Genomic DNA, 21,968 nt, shown 5'->3' with positions numbered 1-21,968 from the left:
CAGTGGCTGTTTCTAATACTACTTTGAGGAGTGATTTCCACCCTTATGTAAGTCTGCTACCTCTTTGGATCACTTTCTCTGTGAATTCATAGCGACTTCAGACTACCTTGGTCAGAAATGAGTGTTTGCACTGAAGCTTTTTACTTTCCTTTTGGGATGTAGCTTCTGTTGAAAGCACATTGATGTTTTAAAGCCTTTTGAAATGATGGAACATTTCCTGCAGTTCGCTGCTTTTGCACCATCTGGCAATTGAAATCTTCTCATCACCAAAGAGGTTTTAGAAGGAATAATGCAGCCATACTTGTCATTCAAACTAGATCCCGTGGGGTCAGTCCTTAGGAAACAAGATTAAAACCTTTGAGTCACCTTCAGATTCTTGCAGCCCTTGGTGTGTGTTTAGTTCTTCAGGCCATGTCAGCAGGAGCTGGTGTTTTATGGCCAGCAGGAGCCCCAGTGGTGTAGCCAGTGAGACCATTTGACTGCTCATGGTGATGGTGTCTCTCAACACTTGTCCATTGTGAGATGAATTAACAATCTCCAGGCCTCAGAAGAGGTGTTTGATCAGGTTTTGTGTTGTTTAACTCTGGTACAGGTTCCTAAAGGTAATAATTCCTGTGCAGTTGCTGTGTGAAGTGTGTCCCCCCCATCAGTGTGTGACAGTGATGTGGGTTCAGTCCCAGGGCAGCTCTGGGCTGCCATCTCGCTGGGTTAATGCTTGCAGCGTTAGAGAACCTGGTTTCATCAGCCTGCCAGGCAGGACCTGGGGTTACTGGGGGGCTGTAAAACCTGTAAAACATGCCTCTGTTTTTGTTGCTCCCAGGGTGGAACCTGCCCTTACCCGGATCAAAGAGGATCGGAAGCGGATCATCCTGCCGGCCATCGACAACATCAAGTACAACACGTTCGAAGTGCAGCAATACGCCAACGCCGCCCACGGCTACAACTGGGGGCTCTGGTGCATGTACATAATCCCACCCCAGGACTGGCTCGATAAAGGGGATGAGTCAGCTCCCATCAGGTAAATCTCCCCTGTGCTGTCACCTCGGGACTGGCGACGTTTCCATCCCAGCTGTCTGCCAAGGGCAGTTGAAGTGAAAGGCAAGGCTAAAGGCTTTGAGCAGGGAGGGTGAAAGGAGGCTGGAGAGAACAGATGGCTCTGCAAAGCTGGGGCTGTTTGAATGACAGGTGGGGCTGCGTGTGTTGCCTCTCAGAGCTGCACCACAGTGTGTACAGAAGGGCACGTGCTCTAGCTGTGAGTGTGTGCTTCAAGTTCATATTGTGGCCCTTAGGAGGATAGCAGGATCTTTTTCATCTAAGCTTTTGCTTTCCAGTGGACTCTGGCATGGGTGTTAAGCCAGTGAAACATTTGTGTGTATGACAAACAAAGGTGGTGTGTACATGATTACAAAGAGGCTGGTTCCACTTCTGCTCTGTGAGCAGCAGTCTTGGCCATCAGCCCAAACCAGAGCTTCCCATGAGCACCAGCAGGAGCTGTGCTAGCCTTGCTTTGTTCAAGAGTTGAACTTTTCTTTATTTTTTTGGGAACTATGCACACATGTTCTGAGTTTTCGTGCTGGTTGAATTTTAAAATGAACCCAGACCGTGTAGTCAGTGTGTCATTTTATTTTTTTCTATAAGAGAGCATGTTACATTACAGAAATGGAATTTTCTAAGGAGATGCTGTTACAGGAATTGTGAAGGTGTTTTTGAGAATTGTTACAGTGGGAAAATAGGAACCTGTGTGAAAAGGGCTTTCTTTCCCCTTCGTTTGAAAATTCACATCTGCTAGCCCTTCATCTCCTCCTCTCGTCTTAGCAGCTCCTCTGAGATGTTCTGTACTTGGTTAAGGGTACTATTGTTAGGAACTGTTGAAATAAATGCTAAAAAATATGAAACCCAGGTATGCAAAAAAAAAATAGATTGCTCTACCCTATTTTTTAAGATTTCTTGGGAAGGACACAACTTACCACCTTAGAGTCTTCTTCATTTTCATGTATATCTCCTCCAAACTAAAGTAAGCTAAAACTCCACTGTATGGTCCCAGTGTGGGCTCTGGCAGAGAAGCTGATGTACTTCCCTTCCAGTGTAAAGCTTGAGTTGTCAAGTCCTGACAAGTCATCCAAACACTTCTAACAACATACCCATCTGAAAAGATCCAGGTGATCCTTTGGAAGTGAAAGGACACAGACAAACTGATCACATTTCCAAGGGATCAGTTGGATGGGGCCACCTCACAGGATCTGCCCCTCATGCAGAGTAATATTTCAGTCTGTATTTGAGCAAGCTGTACTTAGGTTCATTCTCATGCTCTGTGAGTGCAAAACAGAGCTATACAGTAACATTAACCTTATTTACTGGAGGACAGCACAGTCCATCATCACTGACCCTTCGCTTGGCTTGAAACCTCAATAAGCAGGAAAGAAATTACTTAGGAAATCAGTTTTCCTGGATAACATGCCCTGCTTGCCTCGTATTGTTTTAAAAATGCAGGTGTTTTATACCTGTTTCACTCAGCCCTGAGAAACAGGTTATTGATGAATGAAAATTAATCAGCCAAAATTTCATTCCTGAAACCAGGGTTTCAGTCTTCCATTCCTGCAACCAGGGTTTCAGTCTTCCAATCCTGAAAGGTTTTACACACTTCATGACTTCCAGTTTACACAGGAAATCTGTGTTCATCTGTACTGTATTAATTTTCACAATGGATTGCTCCAGTATTTGAGTATCTTCTGTTCTGGAGACAATGATCAAGTACCAGATAAGACTGAACTAAGAGGTTAAATCTCAGCAAGATCTTGGACATTATTTCAGTGGTGGTAGGTCATGCACTCCCTAAGGCGTGGAAGCTGCCTCTGCAAAACACTTCTGGAAATCCAACTGCAGATCTTTTTAATAGAGGATGAGGAATCTCATCCCTGTATTGCTGGGATTAAGAGGGGGTTTTTTCAGCAATACAGGGCATGATGTGTCACGGACTTTGTCTGTGTTCAGGCTCTTGCTGGTGTCATGCTGGCACTGAGTTGGGCTGACACAGAAGTGAACAAGGTCCAAACTCAGGCACTGAGCAGTGTTGAGATCTGAGGCACATAAGTAGCTGCTCCCAAGAGCAGTGATTTTGTTCTGAACCCGAGTGAACAAACCCTCCAATTTAACAGTGCATAAACTGCCCAGGGACAGATGAGACAAGCAGCACAAGGAGGGGAGCACCCAACCCTTGCTGACAAATACCAGGAGCACTGACACGTTGTGATTGCCTGAGCATCTCTCCTGGAAATTAAGAATTCCATGCCCTGAAATGCAGAGGCATCAACATTGACCTGTGAACACGTACGTGTCTCCCTGGGCACATGTGCTTTGGAGGCAGTGATCCAGGGGAGCAGAGCATCCACCTCACAGCACGCTGCTCTGCTTGCTGATGGGGCTCTGAACCAGTAGCACTTGGGTGGATTTGCTAGAGCATTTGGCTGTTGTGTTATTCCTGCCTGTAGAAATGCAGTGCAATTTTGTGGCTTTTCAGTGATATGCCAGTGTAATTGTGGTAATGGGAAGAGTGAACGTGTGAGCGTTATTGATGGAAAGAATCAGGAAGCCTGTATACTTAGGATTGAAATTTGAAAGCACCCAGGATGGGAACTTAGTAGCTTAGAGTATTTAAAGTATATTTTCAAAAGGAAGGCAAAGTTAGTTTTCAAAATCTCTGTTGCTTTGGTACAGGTTTTGGTTTTGTAACCAGCTTTCCAGACCTCGTACTGAAGAAATTATTTCTGTTTTAGTCCACTTTGCAAGACATGCAAACAGGTCCACATTGATGGTGTTTGGATCCATGTGTCTGTTCAGTGCTTCATGAGATTGCAGGACTGTTCATCAGCATGAAAACTGCAAGTTCATTTAGTCCTCACTGTTCCTCTTAAGGCTTCCTTTGACACTCTCTTCAGCAAATAGTGGGTTTGGTTTGTGCCTCTCTGTGTGTTTTGTGAAAGAAAAGGCTTGTAACAAATAACCCCGGGGCCAGTTTTGTGGTTGGTGTAACTGAGTATTTCCTGCCAGATCTCCAAAGGGATTAAAGATTTTCAGTGTTAAGAACCATGTGTTCTCTGGTATCAGTGAGGATCAGAGCCCTGGCATTTCTCATGTTTGCATTGTATGAATAAATATCATCGATCTGCAGAATTGGGTGAGACATTTAGAAAGCAGGGTCCGATTCCTGTTTCCTTCTGGGACTACATAACAGATGTGCTTAGTTCTTTGCTAACATTTTTTCTGTTTGAAGCCTGATCCTCTGATTTCTTGAATGGTGACAGTGGTGTGATCCTACACAGAGCCTTGCTGGGAAGGAGCAGGAACTGTCCCTCATGCCAGTGGGGCACAGTATAGGCAGTCATGTCAAGTGTGCACCACAAAATGTCACAGCAGCTCTTGTGGTCTAAATGACAATGGGGATGTGGCCTTGAAGTGCTAACAAAGGTAAAGAAAAAGCAAGAACAAAGTGTCAGATTTTGTAAAGATTTCAGATACATTTTAAAGTCGGTTCTTTTTTTTCCCCCACGTTAATACTCTGAACTTCAGAACAATTGATGTTCCCTGAATCGGCTTCTGCAGGCAATCCATTTTACATGTTTGACATTTGAGATGTGAGATGTCCCTAACATGAAGATTTAAATGAGGATTGTTATTTTGACACGCTGTGTCCATCACATCATTTCCCATTTGTGTTCCTCAGAGCACGCTGCCCCAAAACGTCCTTATCATCTGGCAACAAACTGTGTGACAAAGGATCCTAGTTCTGAGGGTTTCCAGTGAATTTGACTATGCATTGAAACTAGCTGAGGTTTTTAATGCCTGCTGTATTTTTTTCTGGGTTTTGGACCAGCAAGGAAGGACTCTGGTGTTCTGAGCTCTGCTCTGACTTGTCTTCCCTCACCCGCCGTGATTATGATGGACTGCTCTGCACTTGATTTCTTGATCAGCAGCCACTAACATTACAGTCATTAGTCAGCCTCACTCAGCCAAGCCCTGCACAGCTCTCCATTTTATCTTCCTCCAGCAGCAGTGGTGCATTTCATTGTTGCATATGTTCTCACTTACTGCTTTAATCTGCCATAGCCTGGTACCAGGAGGAACATGTTCCCACACGCGCTGCCTCAGCCACTCAAGAGAGTGCCTTGTGTCCTGCTCATGGGTATAAATTAGAGCTGGATGTGCCCCCAGTGGTGTGGTTTGTGCTGCCTCCTTTATCTGGGGGTGTGTGTGCCCATCTCAGGTGCAGGTCACACCCCGTGCTGCTCTGCCATAGCAATGCTGGTAAAGCCCTGTTGGGTCTTTGCTGCTCTGGGAAGAAACCCATCTGTGCACCTGAGCTTAGGAAGGTGAAGTCTTTCAGGATAAACCATGCTGTCATGTAATAACAACACTGTTTATTGCTTTGATTATGGCCTTCTTTTCAGTTTCTGGTTCACAGGAGCCTGTAACAGAGCAATTTCTCTTTTATTTGTCCAGGTTCTGATGGGTGTCCAGCCTGTTCCAAAAAATACACTTCCGTGGGTCATCAGAGAGTTATTTTACATCCATATTTGCCCTGCCTTTGTAACTGAGCATTAGCTTGTCATTTTTTTTCCCCTCTAACTACTGAGCAGCAAATCTGTCCTTGGGTTCTGTTCTCAGGGCCTGGTGTAACTCTTTCTTGCAAAAGACAAGAGTTGTAAGAAAAAAGAAGTATTTATGCAGGTAGCATGCAGGTTTCCCCACTTACCTGTCAGGCCAGGGGTGAGGTGCTGCTTAAGAACCTGAGTCAATGAAACATTCTGCCAGGGGAGGTGGAAAACTCAGAGATATGGTAGGTGATGTGTCATTTGAATCTTGTTCTCTCTCTCCTCGTGCCTGTATATGTACATTTTTGTTTATATATTTATCTATAGTTGCATTTATGTTTACATTTCTGTATTTATGTGTGAGCGTTTGTCAGTTGTCCTGGAAATTGGACTTGGATGCTCTGGAAACTGTTTCAAATGTGACATGATTGCATGATGATGATGATGATAGAGAGAGATATATATACTAACCTTAAGGCAGGAGAGAAGGAAGATTTCCTGTATCACGTGCAGCATGTCAGTCTGGTGCTTATCCCTTTCTCCTTCACTTGTTCCTGACAGAGGCTCCAGGCAGGATCCTTCAGTTGTCTGTAAAGGGAAGGAGAGGGAGGCACCTGGGTGGAGAAATGGGTATGGCACCTGCTGGAATTTTGCTGACAGAGCTGTGCTCCTGGGGACCTCACTAAAACAAAATAGTTGTGACTCAGACCTACAGCAAGTGTCATCCCTGGCCAGCGTGCCCTCTGTTTGTGGTGCCTCATCCCAAAGCAGGCACTGCCCTCTCTGCCCTCCAGCTGCCTGCACTGTGTCTGCTGCAACAGGAGGCAGGGAGGGAGGGAAGGAGAGTTCACAAAGCCCTGCTCTCTCTGCTCCCTCCCTTTCCCCAGGGCATTACAGAGTCATGTCTCTCTCGCATTTCCCTTGCTGTGACCATACTATCAGGTAATTTCCACAAATTGACTGTGCTGTGCCTTTCTCCAGTGCAGAATCAATATGATTCTATCCTGCATTTTAAGCTTTTAGCTGCAAAACCCATTTGGCTGTGTTTCCCACATTATCCTTTAAGTGCTGCTGTTGATTATAATTAATGCTTAAAACATCCTCAGTTGTGTCAAAGAATATTCCACAGATCAATTAAGTTTCATAACACCTTTGAGGTGTTGGTAAAGAATAGTGCACCTCTAATTGCTCTTTTATGATACCTTCCTTCTAAAAGTGTCACTGTTTTGCTAGAAAGTACATGATGAAGGGAAAAGGTTGCTTTATATAAAGCAGGTGTTGTTAAGTTTAATATATTGTACTCTCAAGCTGTGAAGTGCTAAGGGTATGCACTTTCTCATGTGCTGCCCCTTGGCTGGTGAGCAGTGGTTAAGACATGCTAAGGTAGTTGGTTTTGCTCATATATCCATTTCTAGCTTTCAAAGAAAGTCTGCTGCACTGCACTAAAAGTGGTAGATACACTGGAGTATTTCAGATACTAGGAAAACCCAGTGCTGGCAGCCAAGTGAGGGTCTCCTGCTTTTTGGGGAGCAGGTTTTTTTAAAGTGTTTGCAACGTGTCAATGTGACACTGCAGTCCAGTATAAAATTATCCAGCTTAAAATGTGCTTAAAGTGCCTTTAGGAGTGAGTTTTGGGGTTTTAGGCTGCTGAAGCATTCTCAGATTCTTACCCAGTGTCATTAAGTGTGCTTCACAGATGGAGGAGCAGAGGCAGAGGGAGGTGACTCACTGGAGACCAGATGAGTGGCAGAGCTGGGAATAGAGTTGGGGTCCCTCTGCTCACAGCAGTTACCCCCTCACGGGGCTGTACAGTCACATCACACTGCCTTTACAGCTGGGGCACTCAGAGCACAGGGCAGTGAAGGGCCTGGCCTTGGTGAGGCCCCCAAAAAACTCTTTGTGACTCTACTGGAAGCGTTGAACATGGAATATGCAGAAAACATTGTGCACTGCAGGCAAGTTCTTCCACTGTGTCAGGATGTGTCCAGGGCAGGGCCAGGGGCTTCTCAGTTCAGCTTCTGGGCTTGCAACTGTGCTGCTGTGCAGAAGACCAGTGGCTGCAGGTGGCCAAATTCAGGTAGAAAAAGCCACTGTCAGTGGCAATTTTCAACAGTTCTCTGAAAAGCTGGGTGTGGTTCCTTCTGTCCTTCTGCTGCTGTTGTTGCTGAGTCCTGAAACCAATTTTTTTTTCTGACTAAGCCATGAAGGCTTGTGGAGTCTATATTTGAATATATCTAATGAGAAGAAATAAAGCATAGGAGAGAGGGAGCTGCAGAGGCAGCCCTCAGTGGCATTCAGCTGTGAGTGATGATTATGTAGCTGCATCCAAAATGTATTTCCCACCCCCATTCAATTAACAACTCAGTGTTTTAATGGACAGAGCCGACAGCTGCAAAAATCCATCCCCCAGAGAGAGGGATTCCAGCACCTGAGAGCAGTCTGCAAAGCCTGGCAGTACCATTCCTCATTAGGAAGGGAGGAGATACATTCTCATGGGAGCATCCTACCGCTGTAAGGAGCTGCCTCCAGAGGACTTTTGAGAGGGAGACAGGGCTGGAAAGAGAATGAATCTAAGCCCAGACTAGCATCTCAGTTTTGCAAAGCAGTGATGCCTTAATCCAGTGAAGCCTGTGTGAATGGAAAATGAAAAAATGGGGTGTGTTTCTGCCCCCTATCATCTTCCTTTTTTTTCTCATGAACTTAAGAAATATACCTGAATTATTCCCTCAAAGGCACCGCAAAGGCACTGAATTTCCTTATCTTGGTCATGTCCTTCTTTTATTTCTGTTTCTAGACTAAATGTAGTCCTTGTTAGCCTAAAATATGGTTTTCATTGATACAGGGTGTGACCTGGAGGTGTATATAGGATATGTCTGGTCCTCAGTACAGGAGAGCTCTCAGACTCTTTAGGAACGTCTGTTTTCAGGCTTGGCTCTAGGAAGTATAAGGAGGAAGATGGATTTTATCAAATAACTTGAATTTATAAATGCCATCCATCTTGCAAAGATCCTGGTGTACAAGGATGTGCATCTGCAGAGGATGGAGGTGCCCAGCCAGGAGTACCCAGAACCACAAGCGGTTCTCACAGAGCCTTGAGACCACTTCTAACTCGAGACTGATTCCACAGAAAGCCTTCACAGATGACAGCACCAAAGAGAGAAATACTGGAATTCCTTGCACAGAGAAGGGGCACTCTGGGTGTGGCAGAGGTCCAAGCACTGAGGGTGCTGTGCTGACCCTGCTGCAGTTTCTTTGCAGGGTCTCTGACATCTGGCCTCGATTTTCTCCATCCTTTTCAGTGGACCTGAGAAGCCCCACTTCAGTGCAAAGACATCTGTGAAAGCCAGATGTTTGCCATTGTAACCACCATTAAATCTTGTCCTCAGCTCATCACCCAGGGAATGCATCTCACTCTGTAAGGGTGAAACGTGAGAGTTAATCAAACCATTTCAACTTCTTTGTCAGAAACAGTGCTGATCAAATGTGTTCCTATCAACAGCTGCCTTTTTCAATTATGCAGAGAAAACATGAGAGGGATAGTGTGCACTGCAGGAGAAGCTTGTAATGATCTGGGAGGTGCCAGGGGCTTTCAAACTGAGAGAAAGTGCAAAGGAGAGATGCTGAAGTGGTACCAGGAGTGCCAGTGGCACAGCAGAGCCCGTTACAGACATCAGCACCTCAGCAAATGAACCTTGTCATGGGTACCAGGCAGTTCTGTCACAGGGTGGGCTCTGTTCTGCAGTGTCAGGATATGCTTTAGGCCCAGGAGCAAAGAACTGTTTTGTCAAACCATATCTTGGCCATATGTTTGTAGCCTTTTTAACCTCCTGCTGTAGAAATGGTGAACTGCTGATGAGAAAGAGGACCTGAAGTGATGACATTCCTGCAGCCACCTGCAGGTCATAGAATATCTTCACAAAGGCTGAAATTCATATGCTAGAGCTGACTCCAGGAAGTCCCTTGGCAAACTTCAGACCAGGATTGATCCATGGCTCTCAACATGCACTTTCTTTTAATATGTGGGTAAGGGGACTCCTCACTTCCAACAAAGGTTATGGGGGTTTTTGTGTGTGTTGATCTTCCAGTAAAGTGTTGTCTAGTTCTTGTGCTACTCTGTGGTAACAAACTTCAGCTCCAGCACAGAGATTGTGTTGTAAAACAAACGAAACCCAGCCTGATACTTCAATGACACACATGGGGGACTTCACATCTTGTGTGTCCCACACACAGCTGGTCTGATGTGTTTGGCAGCGTGCTAATTATTTGGGTGGCTCTGGTCCCACAAGGTCCTCTGTCCACTGGGGGATGAAGTGCAACACGATTGATGCTCATAGATAAATTTAAAATGTAAACTTGAAGACTAAGAACTGCTTTATCTGTGTAAATTTCTTGTGAGATGGGTTCTGTAGTAACTAAGAAATGACTTAATTTTTTGCTTTATTCTCTCCGTGCAGGACACCAGCCATGATCGGGTGCTCCTTTGTAGTGGACCGAGAGTATTTTGGTGAGATTGGTTTGCTTGACCCTGGTATGGAGGTCTATGGAGGGGAAAACATCGAATTAGGCATGAGGGTGAGTAACAAAGACAAGACTTTTGCCGTGTCCATTTGCAAAGAATGACTGGGAGCTCGTGGCCCAGCAGAGTTGCTGCCTGGCTGATAGGCTATTATGCTGGAGTAATTGATATTGCAACACTATCTGGAACTGACAGTCCCAGTAAATGAATGTTCCTGGCCTTACTGGCCCTGAGAGAACTGATAACAGTCAGAAATGTGGTTTATTGGTTCATTCTGTCAGTGTCTGAACCCAATGAGAAAGATTTTCCCCTTTCCCGGTAGCTTTGCTTGTGCAAACAGCTACACTGGGATTCCTGTGCTCGTTGCCCTTAGTTGATGTTGTACATTTGTGGCCCAGCAGGTGGAATACCTGCAGAAAACTGAGGCCAGGCTGGTAGAAGTCAGTTGTGAGGTTCTACATATGACTTGTGATGAATGCTGGGATATTTTACAGCTTTACAGAATAAGAACTACAGGGTACAGGTGTTCGACCCTGTCAGATGGGTCCATGTGAAGTGTGGCCAGATGGCTTTGAAGCAACATCAGTCCACCCTGTGCTCTTGACCTATAGGAGGTTTGCTACCTGTGATCTTTGCCCTTGTTTTCAAGGTGGTGCTTGCCATCCAGTCCTTCTGAACACCAAGGAACATGTCTTTGCTTAGCATTTGGAAATTAGGCCACTTAATGTTGCATGAACACAGTTTCCTCATTATAGAGCTGACTGTTTAATTATTTTCCCCTTACTCTTTATCCCCTGTTTCACAGTAACACGTCCCTGGTGCATGTAATGTGCTCATTAAAGCATACATTCTGCTCATGGTGAAACATTGAACATCAAATTAGTCCATCCTTTATCTGACTCTTTTTTTTTCTAAAATGGCTACAAACTCCTTCACACCAGTGGGCTGAGGAAGAAGGTCACTGCAGCAAGAGTTGATTTTCACAAATGGGTGTGTGTTTATTATTCCAGCACTGCAAGAGGGATGGGGTTTGTAATGGGACTGCGTGAATACACTGCTTTTACTTTTCACATAGGGGACAGGAAAACTGCTACCACAAATCATTCAATTTTCCTTAAGAGGGTCAGGCTATTACCAGGATTGTGTGAGCTTTCCTTTATCATTGTGCAGGGCTTTGAGCTGTTTGAAACTTTTTCCACATGGCTGCTCCCAGAATAGATTGAACACTCTGGCAAAACTCTGGCGTGGTTGATGAATAAGGCTCCTAAGAAATCTGAAAGCTGTCGCTCTTCCTTAGACGAGAAGAACTTGCTGAGTACGATTAGGGCTCCTGGTAAACAGAGGCAAAGGGTTTAATAGGATTATGGAATGGCACTTGCTTCAAGAGACAAGGATTTGAAGTGGGCAAGGACAGGTTTTCAGGGATAGGGAACCTGTTAAAGCCTGCAGAAACCTTGGATCTAAAAACCAGCTCTCCTTCTTTGGGTTTTATTTTGGTTGGGTTTCTTTTTGCCATATGAGAAAAACTAACCCTACTGTTTGGGAGAGGTTTTAGGAAAGTACAACAGTATGAGTTTGTTCTAAAATAAGCTGTGTGTCCATAGCAGGGATCTGTTACTCTGTGTTTCCAGCCTGGATCTATCATGGTAAGTAATATACAGTGTCTGCCTCCTAATTTGCAAATCCTATGTGTGATCTCCTCCTGTGTGTCTTTGAGAGCTGTCAGAAACTAACAGCGTGAAAATGCACAGGAACCTTCTCCCTTCTCTCTAGGATATTTATAAAATCACTGCGAATTTACCAGGCTTGGTTTTTTTAACTCCAGAATCTCCAAGTAAGTTGCAAAACATCACTCCTTTCCCAAGGCCTGGTGGACTGAGCCATGCAGGGATATTTGGCATGTCCCCTCCACCTGCACACAGGGATGCTGTTGGCCACGTGTGACCCTGCTCATGTGAAGTAATGAAAGGCAGAAAAAGGAAGCAATAAATGAATTAATAAGTAAAAACCAAAAAATAATATAATAATAGTAAGATATAGGGAAAGTGATGGCACACATTTGGCTGAAAACAGTCCCTACTTAAAATAGCTGTAACAATAATCCTTTAAACTTTTTTGCAAACTATTATCATGTTACTGCTAAAAGAAAAGGGATTAAGTTTGGAGTGTCTGAATTAGATTACATTGCATATAATGAACCCTTGTTTAAATTGTTTTAATAAAGTGAAATAGGGAAACTCAGTGAAACTTAATGAGCTGATTTGGGAGGATACTGTTTGATAACCCAGCTAATTCCAATTAAATCTATTGTTTATTAAAAAATCATGATCTTGGTTATTCCACTACTGGCTTTGCCCTTTTCTAAATTCTGCAGATGGACACATTTAAATAATTACCCTAAGAGATTTTCTGTATTGAATAAGCAGTGCAGCAACTGACTGGGGCTACTATGCCTATTGAAAATACTGCAGGCTCTGCAGCTCTTTTTTAAACTCAAAAAATAATAATTTTTTATGTAAACTTCCCGTTGGTGAGAGCTGTGACATTCTCCTGATGGGGCAGCTTTGCAGTGAGGTCAGTGTCTGTTTGCCAAGCAAGGGAGATTCTCCTTTGGCTGAGGAAAAAGCACCAGCTGTTCTGGGAAATAAAGGGGAGGTGGACATTATTGCAAGCTTGTGATAGTAAGGACATAGATGGACACTTCCATAATGTCACCTTGTACCATATTTTTCAAAGATGACGGTTTCACCACAAGGTGGATAAACACAGGATGGAATTCTGTTATGGACAAATGGTGCTGTTCTCTCACTGTTCACCAGCCAGCTCCTGAAGCTGATGGGAATTGCCTGTGAGCACTTGAAAACTGATTTTGGCCAGGAGCTTAGAGCATTAAAGGGTGGGTGACTCCTCTGTGGATGAGTTGCCCTTCAAGAGCACAGGCACCTTGGCTGGTTGGCTGCATTCAGGCACCACCACAGGGCTGCTCTGACTCCTGTATCCACGTGGGTCCAGTGAGCAGTAGATAGCCCCCTGTCTTCATTTCAGCTGTGCTTCAGCTGTCCTTTTCCCAGCCTGGAGGCAGAGACAAGGAAAAACAATGGCAGTTTCTCCTGAAGCTGAGCTCTAGGTGTGTCTGTGCCTGAAGAAAACACTCTGAATTCAGGGAAGATCATGTTTGTCTTTGCTGCTCTTGAACATCAGATGGTCTCTCTGACCTGCAATACAGAGAGATGTCCCAAAAGTGAAATTCAAGCAGTGCTTGAAAATAGAGGAAGACAGGGATCCCTTTAAGTGAGGGTCCCAAAATTGGACCCTGTAAGAAACTGCAGGGTTTGCAAACGTCACGTAAGTTCCGTTCCTAGTGGGACTACAGACACACTTAATTATGTAGAAAGGGAGCATATAAACATTAAAAGCCTAGTTTATGATTTAACCTAATACAAGCAGTTTATGATGCATCTTTTTATAGTGAGTCATTAATCACTGCACTAAGGATCTCTCACTTCTCTGGTGCTCCAGTGTGAGTTACTCTTCTTTTTACTTTGTACCCATCAACTGTAACAGTGGGTGGGCAGAGATCAAGCATTTATTTTAAAGGATGCTCTAACAGAAATTAAATTCTGCTTCCACTGTTAAGATTTTAAACAGATTAAATAAAAAGTATGTTACCACATTGTCAACTGAAAGTAAAGCCTTTTTCTTCTTGGCCAGCATCAACTGGTCATGCTGCTTTATTCTCAGTACACTGTGATACACCTCAAAGGGGGGAATCTGAAGCAGCTGATGAATTCTCAGAGGTGTTAACTCAGAGATCTGAAGAAACAAACACACAAAACACCATCCTCCACCCCAACTAATGACTTACCTGGTTTGAGATATCTGAAGGAAACCTGCTGTGTAAGAGCTTCTGGCCAGAGAAGTGAATCAGAGATGCCCCAGTGGGACAGAGGGACTTGTGGTGAATGCCAGGGGTGGCTCAGTGCTCCAGCAGAACCCACCTGGATGCTCAGGGTTGGCTGTGCCCTCAGCTCATGCAGGTGTGTCACATGTAACTTTGGCCAGTTTTGAGGCAATGGTCAGTGACTGGCCCTGGGAACACAGGAGTGTCCAAAGCCACCAGGAATCACTCCTGGTGATTCCAAATTAATATAGTCTTAAGTGTACTTTAAATGAGACGTATGATCCTCTTTTTGGGGACAGAACCCAACTCCCTACCTGTCTGCAAAGTCTTTGAACCACGCTGTCCTTTTGTCTTCCTTATTTTTCTGTTTATTAAATTGAACATAATTATAACCTGGAATGAAAAACAGTGGTGTCATCAGAACACAGATCACCAGGATTGAAAAGAACTGTCTGGGAACAGGATAGAACTGGGATGGTGTGCACTCTGCTGCTGGGATTGCACTGATGGTGGAGGCCAAGCTGAGCAGCTGAAATCAAACATGGTTTGTGTGTTCAGGAACACAGTCCCACCTCTGGGTTTGCAGAACCACAGGGTGTGCTGTGAAAAACCCATGATGCAGGTGCCCTGAAATCTCTTTATGAGGAGATAAAACTCATTATGTAATCGACTTTAATACACAAATCTTTAGACTTTCCAAACTTACATTATATGCCCTGCCTTTAAAATTTCTTTAAAAATAGGTGAACTGCATTTTCTCTGAACAGAAATGCTAATGGTACATTGTCGAGTAGTGAATTCTTGACCTGATTTTATTACCTTTAGCTGAGGAGATTTAGATTCCTTTGAGCAGTCAGTGTTTTAAATGCAGATTCTAGACTGGTACGCTGTAATAAAAGTGTCACAAGGTTTATGTATAGCAAACTTTAATTCTGAATTCTGGACAATGCTTTTTGCTCTGTGTGATTCATGAGGTCAGGCTCCTAGTCTGAGAGGTAAGTAGAAACCTCTTTTTGGAGAGGTTCTCAAAATTTCAGGGTTTTTTTTTCCACATGCTTTAGTAAAATACAAGTGAAAAGTGTTCAAAAATACAGGTTAATCAAAATGTCTTACTTTGGTAAATGTAAAAATACTTCATTTTTATTTTGACCTTTCCCAAGCTGTAATTTTTAGTAGAAATCAGTGAAGTTTTGAATGAAAAGTTTTAAAAGAAAGCCTTTTTTGTTTGAAGACATTTAATCACTTAAATGATGTTAACAAAAACCCACAATTGCTGACATCTGAAAATGCAGTGCACTCTGTCCTTAGACATGCCCATTCACTCTGGAGTACAATAAATCAGCATTTTCAGCAGGAAGTTAAATGCTATTAAAATGTTTCTGAGCAGTTCTACACTGCCTAAGCAAAATCCTAATAAGTGATGTAATCTGCTGTTATTGGAAGTTGCCCCACTGCTTGGGTTGCAGAGATCTCAGTGATAAATCTCCCAGGTCTCACCCTCCTGATAAGGTGTAAAGGTGTCCTCTTTTTTCCATCTCCAGTTTAATTTAGCAGTTTTATAGGCCTTTCCTGTGGCAAAAGAATGTTAAGCTTGTAAAGTCGAGCATTAAGAAATCATGAAAGGATTGAATTCGTGGTGCCTGGATTACATTAATTCACAGCTCCTTTCCCTCTTCAAAACAGGGATTGGAGCAGCCTGTTCTGGGGGGATGTGAATATGTGATGAGCCGGGTCCTCAGCCTGTCTCAGTGTTCAGCATCTTCTAATTCCATTGGAGTTCCACAGATTCAGGCAGGATGGGATTAGGCTTGACATCTCTACGTAGCAGTAACACATTCTGTCTGGAAAAGGAGACAGACTAAGTGGTAAGTGAAGAAGCTCATGCAGGCTTTAAATCCCAGGCTGCTGAACCCTGGAGCGTCCAAAGCCACCAGGAATCACCCCTGGTGATTCCAAAATTAATATAGTCTTAAATGTACTTTAAATGAGACGTATGACCCTCTTTCTGGGGACAGAACCCAACTCCCTACCTGTCTGCAAATTCTTTGAACAACGCTGTCCTTTTTTCTTTTTTTTCCTTTCTTTTTTTTTTTTTTTTTTATTTCTTACTTTCTTCCTTATTTTTCTATTTATTAAATTGAAAATAACTCTAACCTGGAACGGAAAACAGTGGTTTCATCAGAACACAGTGCAATGGTGCTGTAGCATGAAATTGCCAGCACGCTCCAGGCTAGAGCTTGTGAATACCCTTAAAAACACTCTCTAAAGTGGGAGCACTGGAAATAGCTCAGGAAAGAGCATCTGGCCATTTGGCTTCCATATCACATCATGCTCCATCGAGTGTAACATTTCATGTTACAAACTCTTTCATGTACTAGGACATTATCAAAGCACAAGGCTGGAAATTTCAAAAAGAGATCAACAGTGAAAGAACCGAGGAAGGAAAACGCTTCTTTAGTCTTTGCCACTTTCTTCTCAGCCACTTTCCTGCAGGTTTGATCTAAATCTGACAGAGGTTCCTCTGCAGAGGCGAGTGTGAACTGAATGAGAGAGAGAGAGGGAAAATGAGGAGAAGCTGAGTGTGCTAATTGTGTTGAGATTGAAATAGGTTTCACTTGCCTAATGATGAGTCTGAACCAAACACCAGAGATGAGCTACAGCTGCTCAGAAAACTTTCTGATACAACATGTTTTCTGTTGCAAAATAGCAGCTCATCCAGAACTCCAGAGGTTCTGTAGAAGTCTAAATTTTGATGCTGATTACTGAAAGCCTGGCTTGGGTTGTTGTGTACCCAGAGGTGCCCAGCTGTGGGTCCTTAGCTGGCTCCCAGCATACCTGGCAAAAGATTTCTCTGATTTTTTTTGAACCACTTTGGATCTTTTTCAAAACTCTTACAAACGAAAAAAAATAATCAGTTCTTTGGAAAGCATCCTCTTTCCACTCAAAAAATGAGATGTGAAAGGCTTTCAGGATACCAGCTGTTCCCAGAGCAGGGGGATGCCCATTTTCTAATTGACTTTTTGAGTAGCTCCCCAGTTGGTTCTCGTTTTTCTGGGGATGAGAGGTTTAATCAGAACATCTAGCAGTTATAAAGGGCTCTTACAGGGGCAGGGGTCCTTTCAGCCTGGGTTTCTGCAGTTGGAGCAAAGGTTTGGCTCGGGCTGGAGTCCCAACCCAGACCAGCAGCCTGGGGAAATCCTGCAGGAGCAGGTGGTGGATGTGAGACTCACAGCTCAAACTGCTTTCCTTGGCAGTGGCCAGGCCTCCTGTGTGGGATCGTGTTGCTGGAGGGTTTTCCCAGGTACCATTCTCCAGGTAAATGATCTCATTTGGAAAAGTGTTCCTCAGCCTCAGAGGTGAGCTGTCAGATTTATAGGCTCCTCCAGCCTTGAATAGGGTCTGGAGGTGGGGTTGGAGGTGTTTAAATGTGTAACTCTCCATCTGGAGCTGAGGTGTTACCCTTGTAGGAATATTCCAGTCCCCATTATTTATGATGTTAAACAGAGCAGTGTAAATCCTCACCACTGGCAGGTGGAAGTGTTTCTGTCACATGAGCATGAGGATAACAGAGCTGATATTTGATGAGTTGTGGGCTTCAAGGGGGAAAGTGTTGTGGGGCTTAGATTTGTTTGGTTTTGTTTTAATTCTGCCTGGAGAACTCTGGGAGGAAACATGACATTTTTTACTGTATCTTGTGCAGTCTGCTAAGGAAATATCTAACTGGCTAATAATTATCCTTGCACTGGTGTTGCCTGAGTAAAGAGCAAAGCATGTTGAGCTGACCTGTGTGACAGGTACCTCTGAGCTGAGGGAGCAGGAGCAGGGGAGGAATAATGCATGTACCTGCGTTGTTGAATAGAGGTTCAACTCCTTGGTGCCAAAAAATGATATAATTATCTGCATTGTGTGTAACACATGGATAAAAGGCAATTTAACACTGTGCATGGAAGAGAGAAGCTGTTTTCTGTTGAAGGCAGCAGCAGGTTAGCCACCAGTGAGAAGTGGAATTTGTGCTTCTCCCCCAGAGAGCTCACAGAGGAGTGAGACCCAGCACAGAGGGGCCAGAACAGGGCATGGAGGAGGTGCCTCTTTGGCTGAGCACAGACAGGAAAAAAGCTTCAATAAAATACTTAAAGTCCTAGAATTTGAAGCTTGTCTCTCTTAAATTTTGGTTTCTACATAAGAAAATTAGAGAAACAGGTTGGTTGAAATGTTTTGTTAGCACATTTATTGCAACTTGCACAGCCCCATATGTAGTTTCTCTGCTTGCATGCTGCAGCTTGTCTGGATACATACAGACAAATTCCCTCTGCATCCTCATCTGTCATTATTTCTCTGCCATAACATCAGATCAGATTGCATGGCAGTGTTAGACATATATATAATGTGTAAAAATGCATTGGTCAGAATGCCAATTGCTTTCCATTGGTAGCATTCTTCCAACATAATGGAAAGTTGTTAGCCATTTAAAAGCGAGGGAAAACAAACACAAAATGACATAACTGTCATTTCTATTCATATTCTAGGCTTTGAAAAAGCAGATCTTGCTGAAAAATCATATTTAATATGACATACAGAATTTATAACATGAGAAATGCAGCCAAGGAGAACCCAGAGAAGCATCAAAATATGTTTGCAAAATCTGTGCTGGGCGCAACTGCCTATTGCATATTCAAGTGTTTTGACTGTTATAAAATAATCTATTTGCATGTTTTGGTAAAACTGTGGCTGCATATTTCTACCTAAAATGCCACTTAGATTTCCTCTGTGTTTCTGATAGCATGTCATTTGCACAAATGCCTTCCTATCAGCAGAATAACAATGATGCAATAAGTTCAGAGCATGTCCTGTCTGTAATCCCTGGCAACTCTGAGGGAGCAGGTACATGAGCGTGGCTCCACTGAACCAAGGGGGAAACTGAGGCAGAAGGTCCTAACAATGTCCTCGTGGGATGTCTGAGAGTCTTTTGGTGGCAGAGCCCACATTGAAACTATTTAAAATCAACTTTATTGTATTTCTCAACTAATTGGTCTGAATTCAAAACCTGAGATGATTGCTGGAGGTTCCAGCACACACATGTATTACAAGCACTCTGCTTTAAATTTCTGTGCTCCTTTAGGGCACGACTGAGTGAAGAAAGGACAGGGGTGATGGCCTTTAAGAGGAATAGGCAAGTTCTAAAAGTCCAATTCTGCTTAGGAGTGTGAGAGCACATTCAAAGCAATTGTCTTGAGATCTGTCTTCTCTATTCCTGTTTCCAGCTGATCTCAGCACATCCTGCTGGCAGGTACCTGGTGGGTTGTAGGGTTTCTGTTCTATATTCTGGGTTGTAGGGTTTCTGTTCTATATTCTGGGTTGCTCTCTGTGTTGGGTCACCTGCTGCTGTCTCGTTTCCACTCAGGGAGGGGAGATGGTGCTGTTTTCTGTCTCTGCCTCCCCTCAGCTCACCATGAATAGCCCATGGGGGGCTGAGGACAACACGGGGTGTCCTCCTTGTGCAGACATACATCACATTCCTTCTTCCCTCCTTTCCCCTCACCCTTTTAACCACTTGCCAAGAAGTTCATTGACTCCCGAGCGGTTGTACTGCAGGAATGTGCAGTTCCAGGCTGCTCTGGTGCCTGTGCTGGGTTGACTGGTGGGCTGTGAGTGGTGCTGTATTCCCCACCCCTCTGCCTGTGGTTCAGCCTTCCCTGCTCCCGGGCTGAGTGTCTGTTGCCCTGACACGGTGCCTTTTAGCCGAGAGGCGCCGATCTGCCAGAGCCCCTGAGCCTCAGGGAGCTGCTGACAGTTCAGCTCCAGTTAGCTGCAGTTCAAGGTCAAATGGGACTTTAAAATATGAATAAATGTCAGGGTTTGCTGGCACATCGATCTCAGTCTTTTTGATTCCTGCCAGATCGCATGAATAAATTAGCCTTGACAGGTGCGATAAATTGTACAGACTCCTGATCTCCAGCAGCAAATGTTACAGAAGGACGTGGAAGGCCTGGAGGGGAAAATACCCTCTGCAGAGGCTTGCATTAAATGAGGTGAGCTTTGATACAGTGCTCAGGGGGTGATTTTCAGGCAGGAGGAGGCCTTTTGTCTGTCTGGCATTCTGTGCCACACCAGGGCACGTCTTCCATTGACATATTGATTTCCTTTGGCAGCAGGAGTTTGGGTTCCTGTGCAGAGCAGGAGAGTTCCAGCTGCCCCACCCACCCATCCAGGGTGGCGTTGGAATGCCTTGGGCTTAGGCCTTCTGGATCCCAGGAGGCTCCATCAACGAGGTCTCTGACTCCAAAAAACAGAAGTAGGGGGTGTTGGGAGTGGCTCTTGCAATGTTACCACACTGTGCTGAGCACTGTCAAGCCACGACTCGTTTGCGTGTCAGATCTTGGCTTTCCAGGGACTTCTTACTTGGAAAGCAATGCTGATGTTCAGAGGAACTCATATGGCATATAGTACATGCTTTCTTCTCTATGATTTCCTGTAAAACATAACTGGGATTCTTCGTTTCCCTCCTATGCATAAATATTAGCAATGTCAATTGCTAGTTAATTACATTTTTAATAAACTATTTTTCTCTTTTGTTCATTGCTAAATGAGCATGTGAAAAGAATTTGAGCATAGGGTGGGGTTTTTTGATCCTACTTCATGTGTCTCCATCTAAGAACTTCCTGTTTTCTTAAGTCTATAATCAAATATTACAATCCTCTCCAATATAAGACATAACAGAAAGCCAGACTTTGTCACAAACATTTAGACTTCTTCTTTTCTGTGTACTATTATCCTATAATTAAGCATGCCCTCTTTCTGCAGCATCATGCACACATTCTGTCTCCCCATCTTGATGTTTCATCTGTGTGTTTGTGTATATAAGTCTGTGTATACATATTTACATGTAAGTAGAGGTCATGGACTGGTGCTCATTTTGGGTCATTCCTCCTCACAGGGCTTCTGTGAAATACTTGGACTTATGCCAAGACACTGAAGTTCATAGTATGGTTAATCTGAAATGCACATTTCAAATACAGAGGCATTTTTCCCTCCAAAAGCAGAAATGTGTGGATGTGCTATATTTTGTAGCAAAAGAAATAAAGAGAGAAACTTCGGTTTTGTTTCAGTTGATATTACAAAATGAATGCAGAACAGAGTCTAAATTCAGTAGATTTTAAGTTTTCATTGTGAATGTTCTGCATAACTCCATTGTCTTAACTATAAATATACAACCATCAGATTTGCACATATATTGACCCATTATATACATAATCAGTAGCATATGTATAATTTAAAAGGGACTATTATAAATCTGTTGTCTGTGTGCCAAAATGTTTGGGTGCTGTGATGAACTAATACATCTTCAATACTTGTGTAGTGTTAGAATGGAAGGAGTTACTAAAAAGGATTTTTACTTTTACAGAAATGCCTTTATTTATGTAAAAATAGGGTGATGTAGGCACAGGCTGAGAGAGAGAAAAGGCTGGGAAAGAGGAAGGGCCTTTCCTATTCCAAGAGCTTCAGCAGATGGGGGGGATCCAGCACTCACTGTGCATGTGAGCAGAGTGTTAAGAGCAGTGATGAGAAAATGGGGTGTATGACAGAGAGGAGGGTCAGCCACGGTGCTGAGTGGTAAGAAGCAAATTGCCTAGTAAGAAGGATTTTGAGAATCACAGAGCAGCTCTGGAAAGATTAGCCAATGCAGGCAGGTGTCTCCAAGCCTCAAAATGTGTGCTTTTCTGATTACTGGTATTAGAGGGAAAAAAATGTTTACAAAGCAATAGGGAGGAGAATGAAGATTATATTTTGAAGGCCAGGGAAGCATTGTGCTGAACTTAGGAATTGGGCAGAAAAAGCTGGTAACGTAAATAGATAAGAAAGAAGCATTAGTATTGCTAGAACTGGGGCTTCTTGAACACATGCCAAATGAAATGAGGAGGGATTTACTCACAAGAGTTGAAAGATCTTCAGTCAAAAAGAGTGC

General features: G+C 43.7%; 1 protein-coding gene across 2 annotated transcripts in view; it reads left to right on the top strand.

The window, feature by feature from the left end:
- The window catches only part of GALNT9 (polypeptide N-acetylgalactosaminyltransferase 9), a 379,096-nt gene that overhangs the window by 300,327 nt on the left and 56,801 nt on the right, over window positions 1–21,968 (top strand). For both annotated transcript variants that reach the window (XM_051769179.1, XM_051769178.1), the window contains 2 exons: window positions 821–1,018; window positions 10,043–10,160. In XM_051769179.1, the coding sequence (XP_051625139.1) occupies window positions 821–1,018; window positions 10,043–10,160 (316 nt within the window). The remainder of the gene's footprint in view (window positions 1–820; window positions 1,019–10,042; window positions 10,161–21,968) is intronic.

Source organism: Manacus candei, unplaced genomic scaffold (genome assembly GCF_025592945.1).
Source record: "Manacus candei isolate 608988 ecotype Guabito, Panama unplaced genomic scaffold, ASM2559294v1 h1tg000103l, whole genome shotgun sequence".
Lineage (NCBI taxonomy): Eukaryota > Metazoa > Chordata > Aves > Passeriformes > Pipridae > Manacus > Manacus candei.
This window is presented reverse-complemented; position numbering and strand designations above follow the sequence as displayed.